General features: G+C 41.4%; 1 protein-coding gene across 1 annotated transcript; it reads left to right on the forward strand.

Annotated features, from left to right (window-relative positions):
- Positions 1 to 2,734: 2,734 nt before the first annotated feature.
- Positions 2,735 to 6,309, forward strand: LOC103654684 (Glycosyltransferase family 61 protein). The gene is made up of 6 exons (XM_008681528.3): positions 2,735 to 3,157; positions 3,277 to 3,459; positions 3,600 to 3,686; positions 3,868 to 4,005; positions 4,586 to 4,651; positions 4,892 to 6,309. The coding sequence occupies exons 1-6, from the start codon at positions 3,013 to 3,015 to the stop codon at positions 6,061 to 6,063; spliced, it is 1,791 nt and encodes a 596-aa protein (XP_008679750.1). The 5' UTR covers positions 2,735 to 3,012; the 3' UTR covers positions 6,064 to 6,309.
- Positions 6,310 to 23,575: the final 17,266 nt, after the last annotated feature.

A 23,575-nucleotide genomic window follows, 5' to 3' on the forward strand; every position in this document is an offset into this window, starting at 1 on the left:
AAAGAAGTTAGATTTCTTTTTCTCTTTTTTTCGTGCTATGTGCCATTGGGTTTGGAGTTTTAGGAGACACTTACCTTAGAGAAACAGTAGTTCTTTTTTGGCATTCTTTCGCTGGGGCCGGGAGTTCTGTTAAGAGAGTGAGTTTTGGGTCGTTGATTCGCATCCGATGGACGGAAGGCTCCCTCTCCTCTCTAACCCTAGCCGCCCCCTCTCACCCTCCCCACCCCCTTGCAGCCGCAGCCCCCTCCCTCTCTTCCTCTCTTTCCCATTCTTGCAGCCGACCCCCTCCCTCTCTTCCTCCCTTCCCCATTGCTGCAGCCCCCCATCACACCAAACCCTAGCTGCCCTCACTATTTCCTCCTCCCTAAGGTGCAACCACCTCTCCTCCCTTGGATCTCCATCGAGTTGGTGCAAGCCTCCAATTGGAGAATTGGTGGGAGGAAGAAGAAAGGGGTGAAGGAAGAACTCAAGGCGATCTTGTGTTTATTTTGTATTTGTGCTGCAATTAGAGAAGCACCAAATCCGGTACCGGATGTGACACTTAATAAGGTTGCAAATGCAACACAACAGGGTAACACAAATTGCACGTGTTCGGTGTGATATCGGTTACCGCACTAGATACCTAAGCTTCGACAATCGGCAATGGCTAGTTCACAATGGCTAGTTGATGTGGAGCTCACTGAACGTGTTCGGTGGTGCGTAGAAAAGTCTACACAGTTACAACGACTCTTTTGGGCATGGGGGCTATATATACCACCCAACCAACCATTTCTCAAGTGTGGGAGCTAAGAAACATAGCAAGGGAATCGAGGCTTCAATCCTTTAGCTACAGATGCCTTAGTGCTCAAAGATCACTCGATGATTAGTGTAGGTACTTTGCGAGGTTCTTAGGTTAGTTAGACCATAGCTATAGTGCCTACTTTAGGTTAATTCCTAGTTGTTAAAAGCGAGGTTAGACACCCTCAACCCTTGCTACTCGCGCACACCACTGTATCCCTTGATGCTTGCATGTGTCATTGTTTTATAACAGAGGGACCGTACTAGAGGGAATGAGGCCCACGAGATTTTAGCTCGAAGCTCGACATTGGAGACGATAGAGAGCATCCGAGAGAGGCCATAAGCGAAGTACCACTTGCTCATGGAGAACGCCCGCGACTATCTATGGAGTTACTTGACAGGGAGCCTGGTCCTTGTGTGGGACTCAAAAAGGATTAATAAGAAGCTTGCAGAGTTCCTAATACCTGGGTAAAAAATAATGACACAATAATGGGAGTTTGTTCCCATTTATATTGTCACCTTTGGTTGTATGCTTTTACCTTTCCTAGTTTAGTTATAGGTTAGTTGGTAGGACTAGAACTTAAGTTGCGTAATTCCATTTTGCGGTAGAGATAGCAATACTTAGACAAATCCTTAGTTGCACATATCAACATTTGGTTATCTGCATAGTTTTATTTAAGAGAAAAATAGAGGTCTAGATTAGAGGGAAAATAGTTGTCCTAATTCATGGACTCTTAAGCATCACCATTCCTTTTAAAGAGCATTTGGGGTCCTCAAGGATTGCTTCTATATTCTCGCTAGCCTAGGTTGTTTTTTCCTACCAAGTACTCAGTGTGATCATACGTGTGTCTATATATATACTGCATAACAATATTACTGAGGATTAAGGATTATGGGGTATTTAGTTCCACTGACTAAAGTTTAGTCTGTTCTTGTCGAATGTTTGAATGCCAATTATGAGTACTAAATATAGTCTAATTATAAAACTAATCACATAGATAAAGGCTAAATGATGAGAAAAATTTATTAAGCCTAACTAATTCATGATTAGAAAATATTTACTATAACATCACATGATCGACTCATGGACTAATTATACTTAATAGACTTGTCTTAGCGTTTAGTCCTTATCTATATAATTAGTTTTATAATTAAATTATATTTAATATCTATTCAAACATTTGATGTGACGAGGCTAAAATTTAATCTGATTGATCCAAACACCACCGTCTGGAGGAGTATATATATATATGACATAGACGACTACAAGAGAGTCGAATCCTCTGTTACATCACCAACTATCACCTCCAAAGTGCTGATCAGCTCTACATCCATCCTTCAACGTGAAGTCACCATCTATGCTAGTCCAATATATGACGAGCTCTAAGATAATTTAGTAGAGTATATATAGAATATAGTAACAATTATATTTTATCTTTATAAATTATATGTTTTTTTAATATTTTTCTAAATTATATATTTTAATTGTTTTTAATTTTTATTTGTTTAATTTACATATTTGGATGACTTTTTATTTTAATATATTATAATAAAAATATGTAAAATAAAAACTAATATGACGTTAATGTGACTATATGTTAATAGTTGTCTCCAATGCCGCGATAGATAAGGACTTAGGTCCTGTTTAAATACAATAAAGCTAATAGTAGCTGTTAAAATTAGTTAGAGATATCCAAATAAAATACCTAATAGTTCAGTTATTAGCTATTTTTAGTTGTAGACATCCAAACGCTCTAGCTACATAATTATCTATTAGTTATTAGACGGTTCAATCTAGTTAAAATAAATTAATAGTTAACCAACTAGTTAATTTCACTAGCATTTTTTTTACCCAGCTGACTATTAGCTTAGTGCATTTACACAAAGCCTTGGCAGGATTAATAGGTGATATGTTGGTCAAGAAGAAGGGAGCCAGCTTTGCATACGGCATACCAAACCAAAGCTGACCACAAAAAGTACTAGGAACCAAAGGCAAGCATTCAGCAATGCATCCCGTTCCACTGTTCCAGCTTGCACCCGACAAGCCGAACACTTCACCCTTTCCCACTTCACCTCCGCCGTTCCGCATCTGTGGTCAAATACGACGCTCGCGTCCATACCGATCCGTGTTTGCCCATTCCTCTCCTCCCACTCGCTTTTCCTCCAAAGCGAGCGAGCTAGGCGTTACGCCGGAGCTCGTTTGGGCGGTGGTGGAGGAGAGAGGAAAGGGAGGAGATGAAGGCGGTGGAGCGAGCGAAACTGGTGAGGAGCCTCCGGCACGAGTCGCGGCGGCTGCGTCTACTCGTCCTCGTTATCGGTTTCTTCCTCGTTACTCTCACCTTCGTTGTCGTCTCCAAGCCCGACGCGCTCCTCTTCAACCGTAAGCGCCGGGCTGTCCAGGCCCACTGCCATTTGTTCAAGCTTCGTTCATTTGTTCACGCTTCTTCGTTCTCTTGGAATCCATGGACAAACGGTGCTGATGGATGAATCTTATTTCAGTGAACGGCAGGCTGTCGGTGGACCAGGCGCCGCGCTCGCTCTTGATCCGCCAGCGGGTTGACGCCGACGAGGGGAGATCCGCCGAAACTCTCGCCTCAGCCACCGGAGATCCAAAGGTGGTCGAAGACGATACCTACGGCGAGGAAGCCAGCGCCAAAGCCAGAGCCAACGCCAATGCCCGAGGTGAAAACTTGCTCATCCCCCACTTAATTATCTCCTCCCCTTGGGCGAATCTTGCGGTCTAGTCCACACCAATGCATTTGCTTATATTGGGTTTTTTTTCGATTGAGATGCCATAGCACTGAGCCTTCGCTTTATCTCAGGGACCACTGCCGAGGAGGAACGGATGCTCGCTAGTGAGCCCGAGCAGAGAAAAAGGGCACAGGAAGCCACTACATCTGAGATTTTAGGTGAGGCGTCACCTTCCGATCCGTCAAGAATTTATTTTTCTGGCTCTAGCCTTGCTCATCCCTGCTCGTTGGGCTCGTATTCGATTAGCGAGTGTGACATCGGCACATCGCTAGGGTTCAGGCTCTTTTAGTGAAACTGGTGTTCTTTACCTCTGAATCTTTGCTGGTGGCATCTTTGTAGCTGGGGAAGACGACCGGGGAAGGAAAAGCCAGCAAGAGGGACACAAAGAGCACCAGCAGCACAAGTTGACCCTCCCAACTGTTTCGAATTATACCATTCACGATGCCACTGACGGCACCGACAATGGCAAACAGGAAGGTGAGAGACCAAACGGATTTCTTTCTTTCTTTTTTTCATCAGGGAAGCTTTATTAATTTCAAGATTGTTACCTTGAAATGATATAAAAACCTTGTACCACTCCTGGCTTCTATATAACCATGACACAGAGTCAATCCGTACACTAAACTTCCACCCATATGCTTGGGTAAAAAACTCCTCTTCTACTTCTGCCAATCGTTGAGATGCCACTGCAGTCAAATCCTGTGATGTTGACTTATGTAGGATAGCCCATGTATGTATCATAACCGAGCTTGTAGGATAGACAATGTATAACCAAGTACATAATTGCAGCCAAATCCTGTGATGTTGACTTATGTAGGATAGCCCATGTATGTATTGTAATTTGTAACTGAGCTGTAGGATAGTCAATGTATAACCGAGTCAATAACCTATAAGGGGAAAGATGAGTGTGATTTCTTTTTTATTGCATCTTCGTGATTTTTTTGTGCCATTGGTTTAGATCAGTATGCTTTTTTTATACTTATTACACATAACGGTGCTGGTACTTGTTCATGGTGTTTTTGTCGTCCTGCTGATGTTGTTGCATATGGCAAAACAGATACAGAATTTAATCTCACTCCAGATGTTGACCAGAGAAATGGTCGAGACAGATCTCATCAAGCAGGTTAGTAATTTCTTAGATTAATAAAATGTGTGCTGAGAGAAAAAAAAAGAATATATCATTCAGAGTCTGCTGGTTCTGGTTATAATAAAAAGAATTGATCGACAAACCACTTTGTACTTTCTAGTTATTCATCCTTCAATTGGATTGATGGGCGTTCTGCACATTAACAATGAAAAAAATGCCATATATGTCAATCTTGTTTGATTTTGTCTACTCCACTGACAGTTGTCCATTTTTCAGCATTGGATAATATGGAGCGGGACAAACCATTGTGTGATTTCTCAAACTTCAGAGCAAATGTCTGTGAGATGAGAGGTAACATCAGAATACACCCAAATGGCAGTTCGGTCATATACATGGAACCTACGAGTTCAGGTTCAAAGAGAAACGAACAATGGAAAATTAAGCCTTACCCTCGCAAAGGTGATGAATTATGCCTCAATCATATTACAGAGGTGACAGTGAAATCCAGCATAGTGGCACCTGAGTGTTCCAAGTACCATGACGTGCCTGCTGTGATCTTTGCTCTGACTGGATACACCGGAAATCTATTCCATGACTTCACCGACGTGCTTGTCCCCCTTTTCACGACTGCAAGCGAGTTCAATGGTGAAGTTCAGTTCCTAATCACAGACATGGCTATTTGGTGGACAAGGAAGTATGCTGTGGTGTTTGAGAAGCTAACCAAGTACCCCTTGATTGATTTCAACAAAGACAACGAAGTGCATTGCTTCAACCATGCCATTGTCGGCCTTCATGCTTACATGGAGTTCACAATCGACCCGTTAAAGGCTCCACACAATTACTCAATGGTGGACTTCAACCAGTTCATGCGCAGGACCTACTCACTGCCTAGGGATGCAGTGAGAGCACCTGGTGAGACCCCACAGACCAGGAAGCCAAGGCTGCTGATTATCTCGAGGCAAAGGACAAGGATGTTCCTCAATCTTAAGGAGATCGTGGCCATGGCTGAGGAGATCGGCTACGAGGTGGTGGTTGAAGAGGCCAATGTGAACTCCAACGTCGGCCATTTCGCCAAGGTAGTTAATTCTGTGGACGTGATGATGGGCGTCCATGGCGCCGGGCTCACAAACTGCGTGTTCCTTCCGCACGGCGCCACACTGATCCAGATTGTACCTTGGGGCGCCCTAGATGGGATATGCAGGATCGATTTTGGTTACCCAGCAGAACAGATGGGCCTGAGGTACAAGCACTACAGCATCGGCGTGCACGAGAGCAGCCTCACGGAGCAGTACCCTTTGGACCACGAGATCTTCAGAAACCCGCTTGCGTTCCACAAGAACGGGTTCGAGTTCGTCAGGCAGACCTTCATGGATACACAGAATGTAAGGCTTGACTGCAACCGTTTCAGACCTGTGCTCTTGGAGGCTCTTGACCAATTGAACCAATAAGGACCCATTGGTCTAATTCCACGGCCACTGTACTAGATTTTTGTTTTCCTTGGCGATTCTAGTCTCACCATTTTTCCTCTTTGTAAAATTTCGTGATCACTGTATCTGGTTACATGAGCAACATGAAAATCAATTGTTTCTCCAAATGTGTAGGATCGAAATCGGGATTGTACTGTATTTTGTTTAATGTAAATTAGCAGTCGTCGATCACAGAAATATCAGCGAGAAGCTGCTGTTACATGATCACAGCGAGTAGAATTTTCCAGGCCTGACAGGCATGATAGAAATGGGGTTGGTGGAGACCACCTTTTTTTTAGGCTGTGTGATTCATCATGTTTTTTGCTCCCACTTTTTTGGTTCTTGGACACGAAGAAACGCTAATGCTGTTCTGCAAAGGTGTCACGTACTCGGGTTCTAGAAGTTGAGATGACCAGCATTAGGATCTACATCCTGGTGGATGGAAGTAGTTGACTGGAGCAAGAGAACAGGGAACCAAGTATTAGCTGTGTTTGAATTCAGCAGCACTCTCGTTTCTGCCAGCCAAGATGGCAGGGATGTAGATCACCGGGATTTGTTTTATTCCATCATTTTTTCCCTAAAAAAATGTGACCAGTACAATGGCGGTGATGCATGCATGCTGTTGAACCACGCCTCACTCAATTGCATCCAGCAAAGGCATGGATCCGGAGATAATTGCGTGCCACATGCACCGGTGCCTCTACTAATTCTCTTTCCTTTCAGACAAGGCATTTGATTGCGGCTGAAAGATGCTGTGCATAGAAGCACATGCTTGCCTTTATTCTTGAGAAAATTCCTTCAATGCCATCCAAACTTATACCAATCCCTTCAATGCCATCAGATTTTATAGCTTCCCTTCAATGCCATCAAATTTAAATTTTAATCCCTTAAATGCCATTGCCGTTAGTTTCAAGTTAACGCCGTTAGTTATATTTAAAGCAAATCCCTCCAATGCCATCAAAATCTATACTGATCCCTTCAATGCCACTAGAAATTGGTTCGATCTATTTGAGTTTTAAAATTTTCAGAATAGAAAATTTTTTGAACCCAAAAATTTTGAAACGCAAATATACCACATTGATTTTAAAATTTATCTCCATCTGTTATCATTAGTGTTTGTTGTTAATTTGAAAAAAATATTAGGAATCAAATAGACCGAACAGATATAGCGGAGTAATTTTTGGTGTTTACAAAAAAATATTACTAAAGTTTTTAAAAAGTGTGGAATTGGTCCATATTTTTTTATTTTAGAATTTTTAAAATCTAAATAGATCAAACCAATTTCTAGTGGCATTGAAGGGATTGATATAGATTTTGATGGCATTGAAGAGATTTGCTTTAAATAGAACTAACGGCGTTAACTTGAAACTAACGGCAATGGCATTTAAGGGATTAGAATTTAAATTTGATGGTATTGAAGGAAAGCTATAAAATTTGATGGCATTGAAGAGATTAGTATAAGTTTGGATGGCATTGAAGAGATTTTCTCTTTATTCTTACCTGTCTACAGAACACTGGTAAACTTCTTCCAGTCTTAACAGAAAAAAAGAAGGGATCGCAATTTGTGATCCAATCTAAGAGCGAGCAAGAGGGAAGGGGTGGCAAGCACATGCGCACCAGATGAAGGACGTGTCTTCGCCAAATTACGTCACGCATGGACAGTGGCCAACGCTCCATGAAATTTTAGGTAGGACAACCCTATAAAGATAAATTATTAGATAAAAAATAGTTTCATGATAATAATATGGATGTTAAGTGATAATGCCAGGAATGTTCCAAAATGATATAGATATCGGAAATACATTTTTGATGCACCTAATTGCCAATAAAAATCCAATGTACAATTGGAAAAATTGTGTATTAGATAAACACCAATACAAGGAAAGTATATTGCTAAAAATTATGTAGCCAATAAATCGCTAAGTTGCCAATCTTGTGGCTGTGGCCCTAGATAATTGCATTCTTCTAGTTTTGAGACGCTAAAATTTTCTAGAAACGGTCTCATCATCAAGAGATTTGAACATCTCTTTATTCATATAGTAAATCATTCATCTAATCATCTTCAATTTTAAAGATCTCTTTCTTCAAATAGAAAAACACAAAATCATTCATCCAACCAAGGGATTTGAAGATCTCTTTCACCAGGTGCCAGGGCAAGGCAACCACATCGGCGCGTTACGCGGTAAGCATTTTAGTTGGTCAATATTTTATTAACAACACATATCTTACTAATTATAAGTGTATCCTAAAATCTCAATTAATCATGAGCATATGAGTATATCTCAAAAACACTTACGCCCCGTTTGGATTATTGGAATTGAATTCCATTCTAATAATAGTAATTTAGGCATATATCAATTAAGGTAATTTGGTTTTATGCAAAATATATTTGTATACTATTATTAGTAAGATGTCGGAGATATTTATGTGCTACATTTTTACAATAGAGGAGTGATACGAAGAGTGTCATGTAAGTTATAGAGTAGAAACCAATTCTACTAATGCATAAAACCATTTCCCACCCTCCACCCTATGAATTTGAGATAGACTTATATCTGAACTTTGGAAAGTGGTGGAATATCAAATTCCAAACTAAATAAGTTACTTTATTGAGTGAATTCCAAATCCACTAAAATGAAGAGATCCAAACGCCCCGTTAAGTAAAATCACTTAAGCAAACCACTTAAAAACCACGGGATCACGATTTAGTCTCCATCTTTAAGTTCAATTATCATGTGAGGGTCCAGGTTGCTCTTAACCGTAAGCATGAGTGACATATCAGTTTTACACTCTGCAGAGGTGGTACAACTTTACCCACGAGTCGTGTATCCCCTCTAGTCTGGGTTGTACGGGCCCTTAAACACTATCGATATGAATGGCTAGGGGTCCACTATGAGACTTTCACAAAATATTCCTAGTACAAAGCCACCCGCTAAGGTTTTCACGTCAGTATTGGTGACCCTCTAGGCCAGGTACCTTAGCCAAAACTACTACCCCATGTTAATGTGAGCTGCCATCAAAGCACTGTCGCCCCCTCTTGCCCATCTTTCAGGTAGGGTTGCTAAGCACTAAGTCTATAAAGATATTTACCAAAGCTAGAGCCATGATAGCACTCGTGGTTGCACAATTATCCTAGGTGGTCACTCCATGTTCCGTTTAATACAAAATTGTCACACTCGGATTTAAGGGGCGAACCCGGGCGCGAATCAAATGTGTGCTAGGATCAAGTCTCACATATATGATGACACATGGTACAGAAACAAATGTCACATCTTTACTATATAATGGAGTTCTATACAAAATAATTAAATAATTACATCATAAGAAGACAACGATCCAGCAACCATAGTTGACTGGGAGACGACGACCTAGACCTCTCACGAACTCATCGCGATATTCTTCATGCTCCTCATCTTGCGGTACCTGTCCTTGATCTGGAGAGATGTGAGTACAACAAGGGTGAGCTCACATTCATCGTTCAACAAGTTGTGGGGAATAATGTGCATGAGCTCACTTATGGTGGGGGCTTATGTGAGGTGTTAGGCTTACCAAAGAAGATGGTTAAAGCTGAGCATTGCTTTTAAAGTTGGTCAAACTTTTATTAGCATTACTAAGTAAAAAGTAGTTATCAACCCAAATAAATAAGAGATCACAATTAATAATAAAACCCACAATGCAATGCATATGACAGATTAAGTTTAATTCCATAAATTAATCATATGAGGGTCCGAGCTGTTCATGACCGTGAGCACGACTGATGTACCAGTTTTACACTCTGCAGAGGTTGCACATCTTTACTGACAAGACGTGTTTCCCGTTTAGCCAGGGTTACACTAGTAGAGATCTTATCATCGATGACGTTCGTATTGCGTCACTGCATGTGTATATATCGTCACAGATAAAGGTTTGTGACGAATTTGTGACGAGTTCGATTTGGTCATAGGGGTCGCGTCACATTTGTTGTGTTGTGACGGACTACCAGTTTCGTCATCGATGTGTATACATTCTGTGACGAAAGCCGCGTTGTCATGGAAGTGAATTCATTCTATGACGATCAGTTGTGGTCATAGAGGAAGGCACTTTTCCGTCATAATTCGTCGTCTGCCCGAGCAAACTGATGGCGTTGTTAACGCCGTTTGGTTGCTGTGACGGTACGGTATCGTCACAGATAGAGCCGTGGTTTGGTCATTAACAGCCGTTTGGAAGGTGCTGATGCGTATGACGTAGCGCTGACGTGGCTAGTGACGTGGCAGCTGACGTCAGCGCTGACGTCAACGCTGACGTGGCTAGTACAGTGGCAGCTGACGTGGCATATGTTTTATTATATGCCACCAGTTTGGTCACAGATGTGCAGAGAATAATTTAATTAGAAATTGCAAAATATACTAGAACAGAGGAATGAGCACACAATTCCATATTCCATAGATGAATACAACTAGTATTCCAGTGCGCATACAAACTAAGTGGACAACACTAAACTCAGTTCACAGCATCACCACTTGACTTCACATTTCAGTTGAGTTTGCACAAACATAACAACATATAATCAAAAGTTGACACCCACGAGCAACTAGAGTTTTTGGGTACCCTCATGTCAAAGAACAGGCCAAAAACAGCAGCTCTGACTAGCAGCCCTCATGTCGAAGAAGAGTTACCATGCAAGGACAAGAGCTTCTTGATGAGCACATTGGTCTCCTCCATCTCCTTGCTATTCTTCTCTGTTATCTTCTTGTACTCCTCCAACTCCCTTTGTGTCCTCGCCTGCTGTTCCTCAGCTTCTTCACATTTCTTCCTGAGCTGGTCGAGTTCACCTTGAACAGCAGCCGTCGCTTCAGCTGCAAGTTGTTCCCGAAGCTCACTATGATTTGATGATGATGCCTTGGAGGTTGCCGATGTTTTGATGCCGACGCTTTTCAGGAATTGGTGTGAGCTGCTCTAGGACAGCACCTTCGACACAAGGTGCACACTGGATGCTGGCATCTCATCTTCAGCAACAGGTTCAGCCCTCAAAGCCTCCATATGAGACTGAAATATCATGGACAGAAACAGTAACATGTTAATGCTAATGAGCAACAGCAAGATGCTGACAATAATGTGAAAACAGTGACTTTCATTTCTAGTGCACATTATAGCAGATTATAGCAGTTACAAATTATAGCCTACAAGGCATTAACAAAGACTATGAAAAATAGACTGACAGACTCTAAAAGCTATACATTTGATGGCAAATTATAGCAGATTATAGCAGTTACAAATTATAGCAGATTTGCTTAAAAGCTATACATTTGATGGCAAATTAAAAGCTATACATTTGAAAGACTCTAGGCATGTTTGGTTTGTTACCTCAATTGCCACACTTTGTCTAACTTTTCTGCCTAAGGTTAGTTATTCAATTCGAACGACTAACCTTAGGCAAAGTGTGGCACGTTTAGGCACAAACCAAACATGCCCTCTATAAATAGACTATGAAAAATAATGTGAAAACAGTTACAAATTATAGCAGATTTGCTTAACAAAGACTCTAAAACCTATACATTTCTAGTGCACGGGTCCTACAAAAAATAGACTATGATATTTACTTTCATTTCAGAAATTTGATGGCAGACAAATGGCAGACAAAATAGACTATGATCTGAACTCCCCTGGGATGGGACAGGCAATCTCACTCCCCTTCGTTCCATCGACCCACAGCCAGCCTCCCTCATATGATCTCATAAAAATTACACTAAATAAAGCAAACAAATGAACTTACAAGTGCTTCTCTTGCCGGTTCACTCAGGCCACGTTTGGAGCTGGTATGACAGGTCTTGAAGGCGTCCACCGCATCTAGTTCTTCAATCTGATCTAAGCTGGGTTCTTCTCAGTTTCTCTTCTGCTTCTGTTTCGTGGATAAACAATCATAGCGAAGTTTGCTCAGATCAAATGCAATAGAAGTTGAGTGCAAAAGTGCAGGTAGTAGTACAAGGTAATAGTTACTTACATATGCATGTAAGTGTGCCACATAGCAGCGAGAACCCGTAGCCTGATGAAACTTGACTTGACTGCGGTTCTGCTTGTTCTTTTCACTTATTTCCTACAAGAGAATGAACATGTCAGATTAGATCATAGGTTCAATATGCGAAGATCCTTTGCAAACGTATAGTGAAAGAACAATATATGACAAGATACCCATACCATGTTCTTTGGATCAGACCACTTTGCAACTAATGCCCTCCACTGTTCATCAGTCATGTAAGATACAAGAGAAGTTGTGCTAATCTCATTTGCAGGTACACCATTGAAGTATTTCTGCTTGAGCCGATAACGCTGGTTTTTTTACCGCAGAGCGTAGCATATCGGTGCAAGCTTCCTTTGTTTCCTTGTCCTCAGTGTTAACGGACAAGCGCCCCTATGCATATGACAATTCCATAGTTAGTCAATTCAGGTTAAGCAGTATACAAGTGAACCATAGAATCAGGAATGCACTTACATTTAGCTGTGACACAAAGCTGTTGTAGTATTTCTGGTCGTCCTTGTAATCTTTCCAACGAGTTAGGATAGGCATGGTTTCCCGAATAATGATGCCAGCCTCTGATGCAAACTTGGCAGCTTGAACAGGTTCATGTGGCCTTTTTTTGCCTTCCTCAACATCTATGGGCAGTCTCCTTTGCATAACTTTAGTCATCCTGTCCAGTTGTTTTCCCTTGGTTGCTGCCCTGGATCTCCTTGGTGCTCGCTGTGTAGGAGCTACAAAATATAATTCACTTTTATTGAATAATGAAATTGTTTTGTTTCATGCAAATCAGCAAAAGAGATGCCTTATTTGACTGAAAAAATAGAACTTGCCTTCAGTTTCTTCATCTCTAGCTACATTGGCTTGAGCATCACCTGTACTGTCATGAGCAGCAGATGCCATGTCTTCCTCTTCAGCTCTGCTGAAATGATCAGCAAGTCCAGGTGTAGTACGGCTGTTGCCTTCAGCATCACCTGTACTGTCATGAGCAGCAGATGCCATGGCTTCCTCTGCAGCTCTGCTGAAATGATCAGCAAGTCCAGGTGTAGTAGGGCTATTTGGTATGTGATCATTTCCATCTGTTGGTTCCTGTACATTTTGGCCATCTGTCTCTGTAGAGTGAAGCCTTTTTGAAGATTGCTCCTCTGGTTGTGCACCTGCCCTCACTCTCTTGCTGAACCTAATGCCTGGAGCCATGCATGTTGGGGTCTATCTTCTTCTTTGAAGCAAGGGTTGTGTTTCTACCTCTTCTAGGATACTGTCCACAAAAAAATAGTCATGTGCATTTAAAAGCAAGACCATATATTAATTAAGAGGTATGAAATAAAGAAGATGAATCTAAAAGCATGAGCATATATTAAACACCAGATTAAAAACATTGAAATGCAATGCAACTATTTGGCATCCACTACTTTGAAGATAGAAGGAGCACCTTCATTGCCAGGGGTTTTGGCTGCTCATAATATTCACTGTCATCATCAGTATCTCCTTGATCATCATCGTCAAGGAGATAGAAAGAGACATATGAATCCGAATCTGAACTATTATTTATCTTGTTTGCTGCATGTTTCCCCTTTGTTGATGCAGATGGTGAGACAGAATTATTTAGAACAGAAGTATATTTGTTCAGACCCAAATCTTGCATCTTCTTTATATTCTCCTCCACTTGTTTATCCCGTCTTCTCTCATAAGCAGTTCGCTCATGTTGAACTACTTGCAAGATAGATAAGAACAAGCATACTGTGTGTATTAGATAATGTAAAGGATTTTACTAAAAGCTAAGAGGTACTACTATTTGCAGGGAAGGATTTGACTAAAAGAAAATAGATAAGATGTGTAGATTCAGTCATTATGAAGCTTGGTTATGATTGTGCAAGTTCATAATTGTGGTTGCACTATAACTGTAGTGTTTCCCCTGTTTGGTTGTGGAAATCTTTATGCAGGCTTAAACAATGTTCAAAGTACTAGCTAGTACATTGATTAGGCGATGTAGATTTACACAAGCTGATGAACAAAAAAAGTGAAGATATTCTCATCTCTTTCTACCAACAAGGTTCAAGAAAGCACTAAGCGCTGAGCGAGCGGTATGGTGGTGAAAATGCTTAAGCGTGATTAATCGTGCTTAATCATTTTTGTTAAAAAGAGAAAAAAATACATGATATTGGGCCACCCTGCAGCAGCCCTTAACCCCCACCTCCTCTCTTCATGAGTCTGCAGCCCACTAGGCCCACCTGCCAGGAGGCTCAACGCAAAACCCCTCTCCCGTGATGACCTAGTACTCTGCTGCCTCCTTCCACGCCCCGCGCCGCCGCCCTGTGCTCTCCGCCTCCCTCTCCCGAAGCCTATCCTCCTCTGTGCCGTACGCTCTCCGGCTCCCTCTCCCGAAGCCTCTCCTCCCTCGTGCGATCTTCACCTCTACCGTGAAGCCGCTTCGCCTCTCTCTCACCAATCTGCTGCCTGCAGCCATCGTAGGTCCGTCCGCTCTCTCTCTCTCTCATCGATCTGTCGATTTGCTGCCTGCTGGATTGACCCCGGAGGTGTTCCTCCTCTTCCTCTCCCTCCTCTTATCCCTTAAACATGCCGAATGGGCACGATTAAGCAGGGCCAGCGCTTAATTGCCCGCTTAGTAGGTAAGCGATGCGTTGACCCTCTGCTCAGCGCTTAACTGCGCCTAATCGCACGCCTAATCGCGCTTTCTTGAACCTTGTCTACCAGTACTAGAAACATAAGTTCTCTACTAAAACATGGATGTGACTGCATATAACACAATGTAAGGAACCAAACACAACTGTATCAGTGCACAATGATTACATAAATCAATTTACAATATCTCTGATAACAACGAATGAATAATTAAACTAAATCTAGCGATGGTTAGGGTTTAGGGGTTGGACCTTTCTGACTTCTGTGCCTCCTTTTGTTCACCATCAAGGTCGTCTGCGATGACCCAAATCCAGCGATGTTAGGGTTTAGGGGTTAGCGAGAGCAATGTGGATGGGGCGTGTTAGGTGGAAGGGGCGAGAGAAATGCGGATGGCAATAAGATAGAGCGGGATGCGGCGAGTGAAGTCGGCGACGACGCAGCTCATCGACGCGATGAGAGGTAAGGGCGGCGGCGGTGAGGTACCTGGTCGAGGGGGCAGGTCGTCGACGGCGGATGCGTCCCAGCGGCGGCAGTGAGGTACCTGGTCGAGGGGGCAGGTCGTCGACAGCCGTCGTGTCCCGGCGGCGGCGATTAGGTTTGGAGAAGTGGGGGAGAAAGAAGAGTGGGGGAGAAATAAGAGGAGTGCGGGAGATAGAGGATGAGAGCGGAGTCTGTTTTAGTGACGACGACGAAAATGTTTTTGGCGCCCAATGTGTTTGGCAATGCGGAGGCTAATGCGTTTAAGTATACTAGCGCTGGGTATATATCAAAAACACGTGCATAGCTCAATGGTTTGACCTGCTAACTATATGACCAAGCTCCTAGGTTCAAGCGCCTGCAAGGAGACTTTTTTTGTTTTTTGCCTACCATTTTATATTAATTCTTTGTTTTTATTTATCTCTATGTTTTTTTTGCAATTATCTATTCATGGACACATTAGTTTGGTTTATGATCATGTTATAATATTTTGAAATATTTTTGACATAGTGGTACTATACATCTCTCACTTGCAATAGCATCTCTCACTTAGTAATTAGCCTTATATGAGAGATGTATGCCTTTCTTAGGATGTGTGTCACCACTTTGTCCGAATGAGTTGAAACTATTTTGTCAGCATTGTACACCAAAATGAATGGTCCATGCAAGTTTTTAGATTTTTCTAGCTAGGTTATGGTATTGTAACAAATATCTTTACGAAATACAACAAATAATTACAGTAATTAGTAAACTAGGTCTGAAAAATGCATAACTGCACACAACATCATAGGTTTGTTCAATAAACATGCCATTAAAGTTTAAAATGGTTTGGAGAAAGTGGTAGTATAGATCCATCACAAGCATGAACATCTCTCACTTAGTAATTAGCCTTATATGAGAGATGTATGCCTTTCTTAGGATGTGTGTCACCACTTTGTCCGAATGAGTTGAAACTATTTTGTCAACATTGTACACCAAAATGAATGGTCCATGCAAGTTTTTAGATTTTTCTAGCTAGGTTATGGTATTGTAACAAATATCTTTACGAAATACAACAAATAATTACAGTAATTAGTAAACTAGGTCTGAAAAATGCATAACTGCACACAACATCATAGGTTGGTTCAATAAACATGCCATTAAAGTTTAAAATGGTTTGGAGAAACTGGTAGTATAGATCCATCACAAGCATGAACATCTCTCACTTAGTAATTAGCCTTATATGAGAGATGTATGCCTTTCTTAGGATGTGTGTCACCACTTTGTCCGAATGAGTTGAAACTATTTTGTCAACATTGTACACCAAAATGAATGGTCCATGCAAGTTTTTAGATTTTTCTAGCTAGGTTATGGTATTGTAACAAATATCTTTACGAAATACAACAAATAATTACAGTAATTAGTAAACTAGGTCTGAAAAATGCATAACTGCACACAACATCATAGGTTGGTTCAATAAACATGCCATTAAAGTTTAAAATGGTTTGGAGAAAGTGGTAGTATAGATCCATCACAAGCATGAACATCTCTCACTTAGTAATTAGCCTTATATGAGAGATGTATGCCTTTCTTAGGATGTGTGTCACCACTTTGTCCGAATGAGTTGAAACTATTTTGTCAACATTGTACACCAAAATGAAGTGTACATGCAAGTTTCTAGATTTTTCTAGCCACCTAAGGTTTTTTAGCACTTATTCTTTAGTAAAATAACAAATACTTACATTAATAGTTAAACTAGTTCTAAAAATTGCACCGGCACAAAACATCATGGTACACCTCCATCAACACCCAAAAAAAAAGGTTGAAATGATTTGGAGAAACTGGTGCTATACATGTAAATAAATAAAAGCAAAATACAAAAATGATTGAAAAATGTAAACAAAACAAAAAAAACCTACCTATCCCAAGCTCGAACACAAGACGCAAGGGTTCACAGTAGCAAGGAGTTACCATTGGACTAGTCACGTTTGTTCGTTAGTAACAGAGACCAGTTATATGTAAGCATAAACTGTTCTCTGTCCAGGATGTAACCGAGCGCCCAGTTCAGATTTCTGCATGTTTCTGCCCAGTAACAGAGCGCACAGTAGCAAGGAGTTACCATTGGACCAGTCACGTTTGTTCATTAGAAGCATAAACTGTTCTCTGTCCAGGATGTAAGCATAAACTGTTCTCTGTTCACAGTGGCAAATTATAGCATTTTCAGATTGTAAACTTCCCAGTTCAGATTTCTGCATTTTTTTGTTATGCCCAGTTCAGAGATCTGCCCAGTCCATAGTTAAGCATCAACTGTTGACAGTAATGCCCAGTTCAGATTGTAAACTTCCCAGTTCAGATTTCTGCATTTTCAGATTGTAAAGTGCCCAGTTCAGATTGCTGGGTGTTCTGAGTAAACTCTGCTGCCCAGTTCAGATTGCTGCCCAGTTCAGATTGTACACTCTGCTCAGTCCAAAGTTCAAAGTTGCCCAGTCCAAAGTTCAAAGTTCAGATTCTAAACTGCCACTACAATTCCTTGTGTCAAGGTGGTAGAAAGTATCAAATCAAAGGATCAACTGAACAATTCATAAATCAACTATCAATACTAGAAATCCTCATCTTCATCTTCTATGGACATGTCATCATTGTTGTCGTCGCCACCATCATTAAAATATTGAAACATTGTATCATCTTCCTCCTCATCCTCACTATCTTCAAGAATAATAGCAACTTCCTTCTTTTTTCTTATTAGTTCCTCTAAATTGCCTTCAATTAGACTGGCTTCTCCACCTTCAACATTGTGCAGAACCTGATTATCATCACCTTCTTGCACTATATGCTCTGTATCAGAACAATAATCATCCTGATGCACATCATTACTGCCCTCATATTTTTCAGCCACATCATAAATATTCCTATGTTCAAATTTCTGCACAACTCGGAAATCTTTACATTGTGGAGTTGTGTCTTGCAGGTAAAATATCTTTTTCGCTTGGTCTGCCAAGATAAAAGGATCGGACTTGTACCAAAATGACTGCACATTGATGGATTTGAAATGGCTGTCATCTCGAATGCCCACAGTCTTTCCTACTTGGTTGTACCAATCGCATAGAAATACAACCACCGACCGACGAACTTGATAATTCGAGTTATATTGTAACTCAATTACCTCTTTAAGGACACCATAAAAATCTATGTTCTCCCCATTATGTTCACCTTCAGTCATTATACCACTATTTTGTGTCTGCATGAACTTCTCACGATCCACTGTGCTAAACCGCACTCCATTAATCTTGCAAGCTGTACTAGTCTTAACTCGCCGAGCTGGGCCACATGACAGTGCCCACAGTCCTTCGCTAACCAATTCTGGATTCTCATTACGCTTCTTCTCAACCTGTTGCAACAAAATTACTCAGCTGAGCAATTACATATGCATACCCAAAACTTTAGTAAACCTATAACATAAAAGTTTAGTGACTTACATGGGACATAAACCACTTTGCAAATCCTTGTTGAACCATTCGATCAACATCATTTGGACGTGCACCTTGCTGCGATAGCTCCTCCCTGTACAGACTGCATGGCATACTTTATTCATAAGCATATTTTCAAATTTAATAAACATAACATAAATTATGTAGCACATACCAAACTAACTTACGTCAAATATTCCTGTACTTCATCAGCATTATGTAGCACATACCAAACTAACTTATTCATGATAGCATCATCAATGTACTCAGTCTTAGTAGCTCCAACAAGAGTAGCACCATGCTTAAAAATAGACATGTCATTAGGCAATGGCATCTCTGTACCACTATCATCATCCTGGTTAAATCTAGTGTCAACATCCTTCATGTACCTAGAACAAAATGTTAAGGTATCACTTGCCATATATGCCTCAGCAATTGATCCTTCCGGCCTAGCCCTGTTCCTTACAAAATTTTTCAAAGTGCCTAGTCGCCTTTCTATTGGGTACATCCATCCATACTGAACAGGTCCTCTAAGCATTGCCTCATCGGGAAGATGGACACTCAAGTGCACCATGACATCAAAGAAGGCAGGTGGAAAGATTTTCTCAAGCTTGCATAGGATCAATGGAATATCTCCTTTTACCCGTTGCACAACATCTATCCGTAGATTTCTACTACATAGTTCCCTGAAGAAGGTCCCCAGCTCTGCAATTGCTTCATATACATCCTTCCTCACCAGTCCTCTAAGGCCAGCGACTATGATTCTCTGTAGGAGTATGTGGCAAGACTGTGTTTTCAGTTTTCCAACCACCTTTGAACCATCTTCACTTATGTATCTTGCTAGGTTATCCGCAAATCCATCAGGAAACTTGATACCTTTGAGGAACTTGCAAAACTCGACTTTCTGATCCTTCCCCAACACATATGGAGCAGGTGGAGCCCTGCAGGCCGAGTTGCCATCTTGTTGCAAGTGCAGTTCAGGTCTTATGCCCATATCATACAAATCTAGCCTTGCATTATGTGTGTCCTTGGACTTGCCTGGTATACTAAGTAGTGTGCAAAGAATATTTTCACATACATTTTTCTCTATGTGCATCACATCGAGATTATGTGGAAGCATCAAATCTTTCCAATATGGCAATTGCCACAACCCAGATTTCCGGCTATAAATCTTTGGACCGTCACTACTACGCTTCCTTTTTATTTCCAGTAATGTTAGCCTGCTTCCCTGGCCTGACATCTTTCACCTTCTCTAGCTCTTGTAGGACCTCATCCACAGTGAACCTGCCAGGCACAACTTTGTTTTCACGCTTACCATTGAAATCCAAGCTATTCCGCCATGAATGTGTCCTTTTAAGGTAACGACGATGTCCAATGTAGCATAACTTGTTCCTTATTGCCATAGACAACGGATTCTTGTCGCAATAAATACATGCATAATACCCTTTTGTTGTTCGCCCAGATAACGTGGCCAGCGCTGGATAATCATGTATACACCATAGTACAGCAGCACGAAGGTCGAACTTCCTACCAGTACATGCATCATAGGTCTTGACACCCTTCCATAGCTTCAGCAGTTCTTCAATTAGGGGCTCAAGGAACAAATCAAAATCCTTTCCTGGACATCTTTGACCTGGGATGAGTAAAGACATAAAGCGGTTTGTTGGATTCACGCATTCCCATGGTGGGAGATTAAGCGGTGTCACAAGCACTGGCCACATACTGTACTGGGTACTCATGTTGCCAAATGGATTGAATCCATCGGTAGCTAAGGCTAGCCTCAGGTTCCTCGGATCATTTGCAAAACCTGGGTACTTTCGGTCAAAGTCCTTCCACGCTTCCCCATCAGCTGGATGGCTCATCACATTGGCGACTGGCTTCCTCACTTTCTTGTGCCATTGTGTTTCCTTTGAAGTTTGTTTTGAAGCAAAAATTCTTTTCAACCTTGGCAACAGTGGAAAATGCCTCAAAACCTTATGTGGAACCCGCTTCGAACCAGTTTCATCTTTCCATCTAGACTCCGTGCATACTGGGCACTCATTCAATTTAGCATTAACATTCCGAAACAACACACAATTGTTCTTGCACACATGGATGTTTTCGTATCCAAGGCCCAATTCTTTAAGATATTTCATGGCCTCATTATATGATTTTGGCAACTCACTGTTAGGGTATCCATCAGACATCAGCTTCATCATTGCTGAAAATGATGTATTGCTGATTCGATAACGAGACTTCATATACAACATCCTCACCATAAAAGAAAATTTTGAATGGCTAGAACCCGGACTAAGTGCCTTCTTTGAATCTCCAAGAACTCCTGCAAATCTTGGCTCTTCTCCATCAGCCTCTGCCGCTGCAAACAGTTCACCGATCATCTCAGGTACTCCATGATCATCATCGTAAACATCATCGTCCACATCCATATGTATCCCAAAGTCATTATCATATCCTTCGACATCCTCCTCTATACCCTCAACTTCTGTATCTGCCGACTCCCCATGATGAATCCACCTCATGTATGTAGCTGACATTCCATAAATGTGTATATGAGTTTCTACTTCACTCTGAGGTCGCAACCTTTGATTAAGACAATTCACGCACGGACAACGAATGTCTGTGTCTTCTGGGTATCTTTCAGTAACAAAATTCATGAACTCTTCAACTCCTTTCACATATGCAGGTGTGAATTGTTTCCCATAAACCCATCTTCTATCCATCTATTTTGACAATAAATTAAAACTTGCATTAACTCCATAACTATGATTACATTGAACAAAATTGAAAACCACATCAAACACATGCATATATGAAATAAAATTCAAACGCACATAGAACCTTATTGTCAAAAACACAACACATCAAACCTTGTCTTTTCTCCCCGCCCTGCCGCTGTTCTGTCCATGCCCGCCGTAGCTATGCGCAAGACGCCGCTGCTTTGCCGCGCCCGAAGCTTCTCTGCCTCGCTGTTTGCAGACGACGCCGTTCTTCCAACACAGTTGGATCAATGGATCAGGCGACAAGATCGCTCGTTCGCTGCGACGCTACCCAGTTGCCGATCAAGCGGACAACGACAGACGCCGGCGTCGTTGTGTGCCGTAACCTGACGGCCGATCGCAGAAGCGCAGATCGCAGCAGGAAAAAATCAGAACAGGCGAACCATGCAGATCGCAGAATGGCGGCTAGGAAAACCTGTTAACATAACGACAGATGGGAACACCTGTTAACAGACGGATAGTTTCTTTATATACACGAACAAGTGCGTAGTCTGGTGGTAGCAACGATTTAACGCAAGTCGCAGGTCCCTGGTTCGAAACTCCGCGGGCGCACCTTTTTTGCCAAATAACTAACTGCCGCTTCGTACTGGGCCGGGTCCGCGTCGCTAGGTGGGGGCTGTGTCCCAAAAAACTGCGGCCCATGTAGGCCAAGGATCCCACACCGTCAAGTGGTGTGTACACGTGGGCCGTTTTTTACTAAAACTCATCTGTGACCAATTTATTTCATCATTACGTCAGCCGATCAAGCCAAATTAATCTGTGACGTTCCTTTCATTTTCGTCTATGACGTTCCTTTCATTTTCGTCTTTAATATTCAAGTCTAATCTTCGTCCCTTGTAATTGTTGACGAAGATGTCAATTTGGTCATAGAAATGTATCAATCTGTGACTGAAGTCACCAGCGTCACTAGAAAATCGTCACTGATGATCACATTCTTACTAGTGTTAGCTAGACCCTTAGACACTTCTAAGGTGAATGACTAGGGATCCGCTGCGAGGCCTTTACAAAATTCCACTAGAGGAGAGAACCCGCTATGGATTCCGGGCCGAAGGCAATGCTGGAATCCCTCGTCCAAAAAGCTAAAAAGACAGTCCGACTTGAGGACCTCCCTACACCTGCACAACTCCGCCACGCTAGCCCCTTTCGGGAAAGGATTAACTCACACTAGCTTTCCTAATTATTCAGCCAAGGATGTCCCATTCCACCCTTGTGGTAGCACTGTTTTCCCGGGTGGCCGCTCCATGTTCCATTTAATATAATGATCCTAACATGAACAATAACTAATCCAACAATATTAATGGAACATGATCTTAATTCAATATAACATTAATCCCAAAACCAGGTAGAGCAATAGCGAGTCTACCCAATAGTTCATTTGTTTGCAAGGTGTGGGGTATACAAACTAGGAAACCTATTAGGTCCCATAAAATTAACCCGAGCATGTCACAGTGATTAACATGAACATTATTAGGTAAAGAAGAGTGATCAAGGGCACAACTTGCCTTATACTTGCGATTTCTAGGTGTTTTCACCAAGTCGGTCTTCGGGTTTCTCGTGACCTCGCTGCTACTCATAGCAATACATACAAATAGACAAGGAGTACATAAAAATAACAATACACCAAAGATGAGAACAAACAGTATAAGAATATTCTATGCATCATTATGAGATCATAGGTTTGAGAATCACTAAAATTGGAGTTACGGTTGAAAAGATATGGTTTTCTGAAGTCCTAGGTGATTAAACAGTAGAACTATATTCTATGTTGCTTAATGTAAATCATGTGAGAAGAATAAAAATGACTCGACTTCAATCTAAGTTATAACTTGAGTGAAGGTCATATTTTAGTCATCTTATTTTTATAGACCAAATTAAAACATCACATTTAGTTTTAATTGGAAAAGTTATTCGGTAACATAGGCCAAACAATTTAGTTGGTTACTTTTGAAAACCTGGCACATAAATAATGTTACTAAAGCATAGGCAATACTATTATGAAGCTAACGCAAATGGAACAGATTAAAACAGAGTTAAATCAAGTTAGATATGAATTATCTAGGATTTCAGTTTATTTTTACACTAAAAATCATTTCTAGGCTTATTTATATGATTTACCAAAGTCTAGGGATGGTGGCCACCAATACCTGAGAACCCAGGGT

Source organism: Zea mays, chromosome 4 (assembly GCF_902167145.1).
Source record: "Zea mays cultivar B73 chromosome 4, Zm-B73-REFERENCE-NAM-5.0, whole genome shotgun sequence".
Classification (NCBI taxonomy): Eukaryota; Viridiplantae; Streptophyta; class Magnoliopsida; order Poales; family Poaceae; genus Zea; species Zea mays.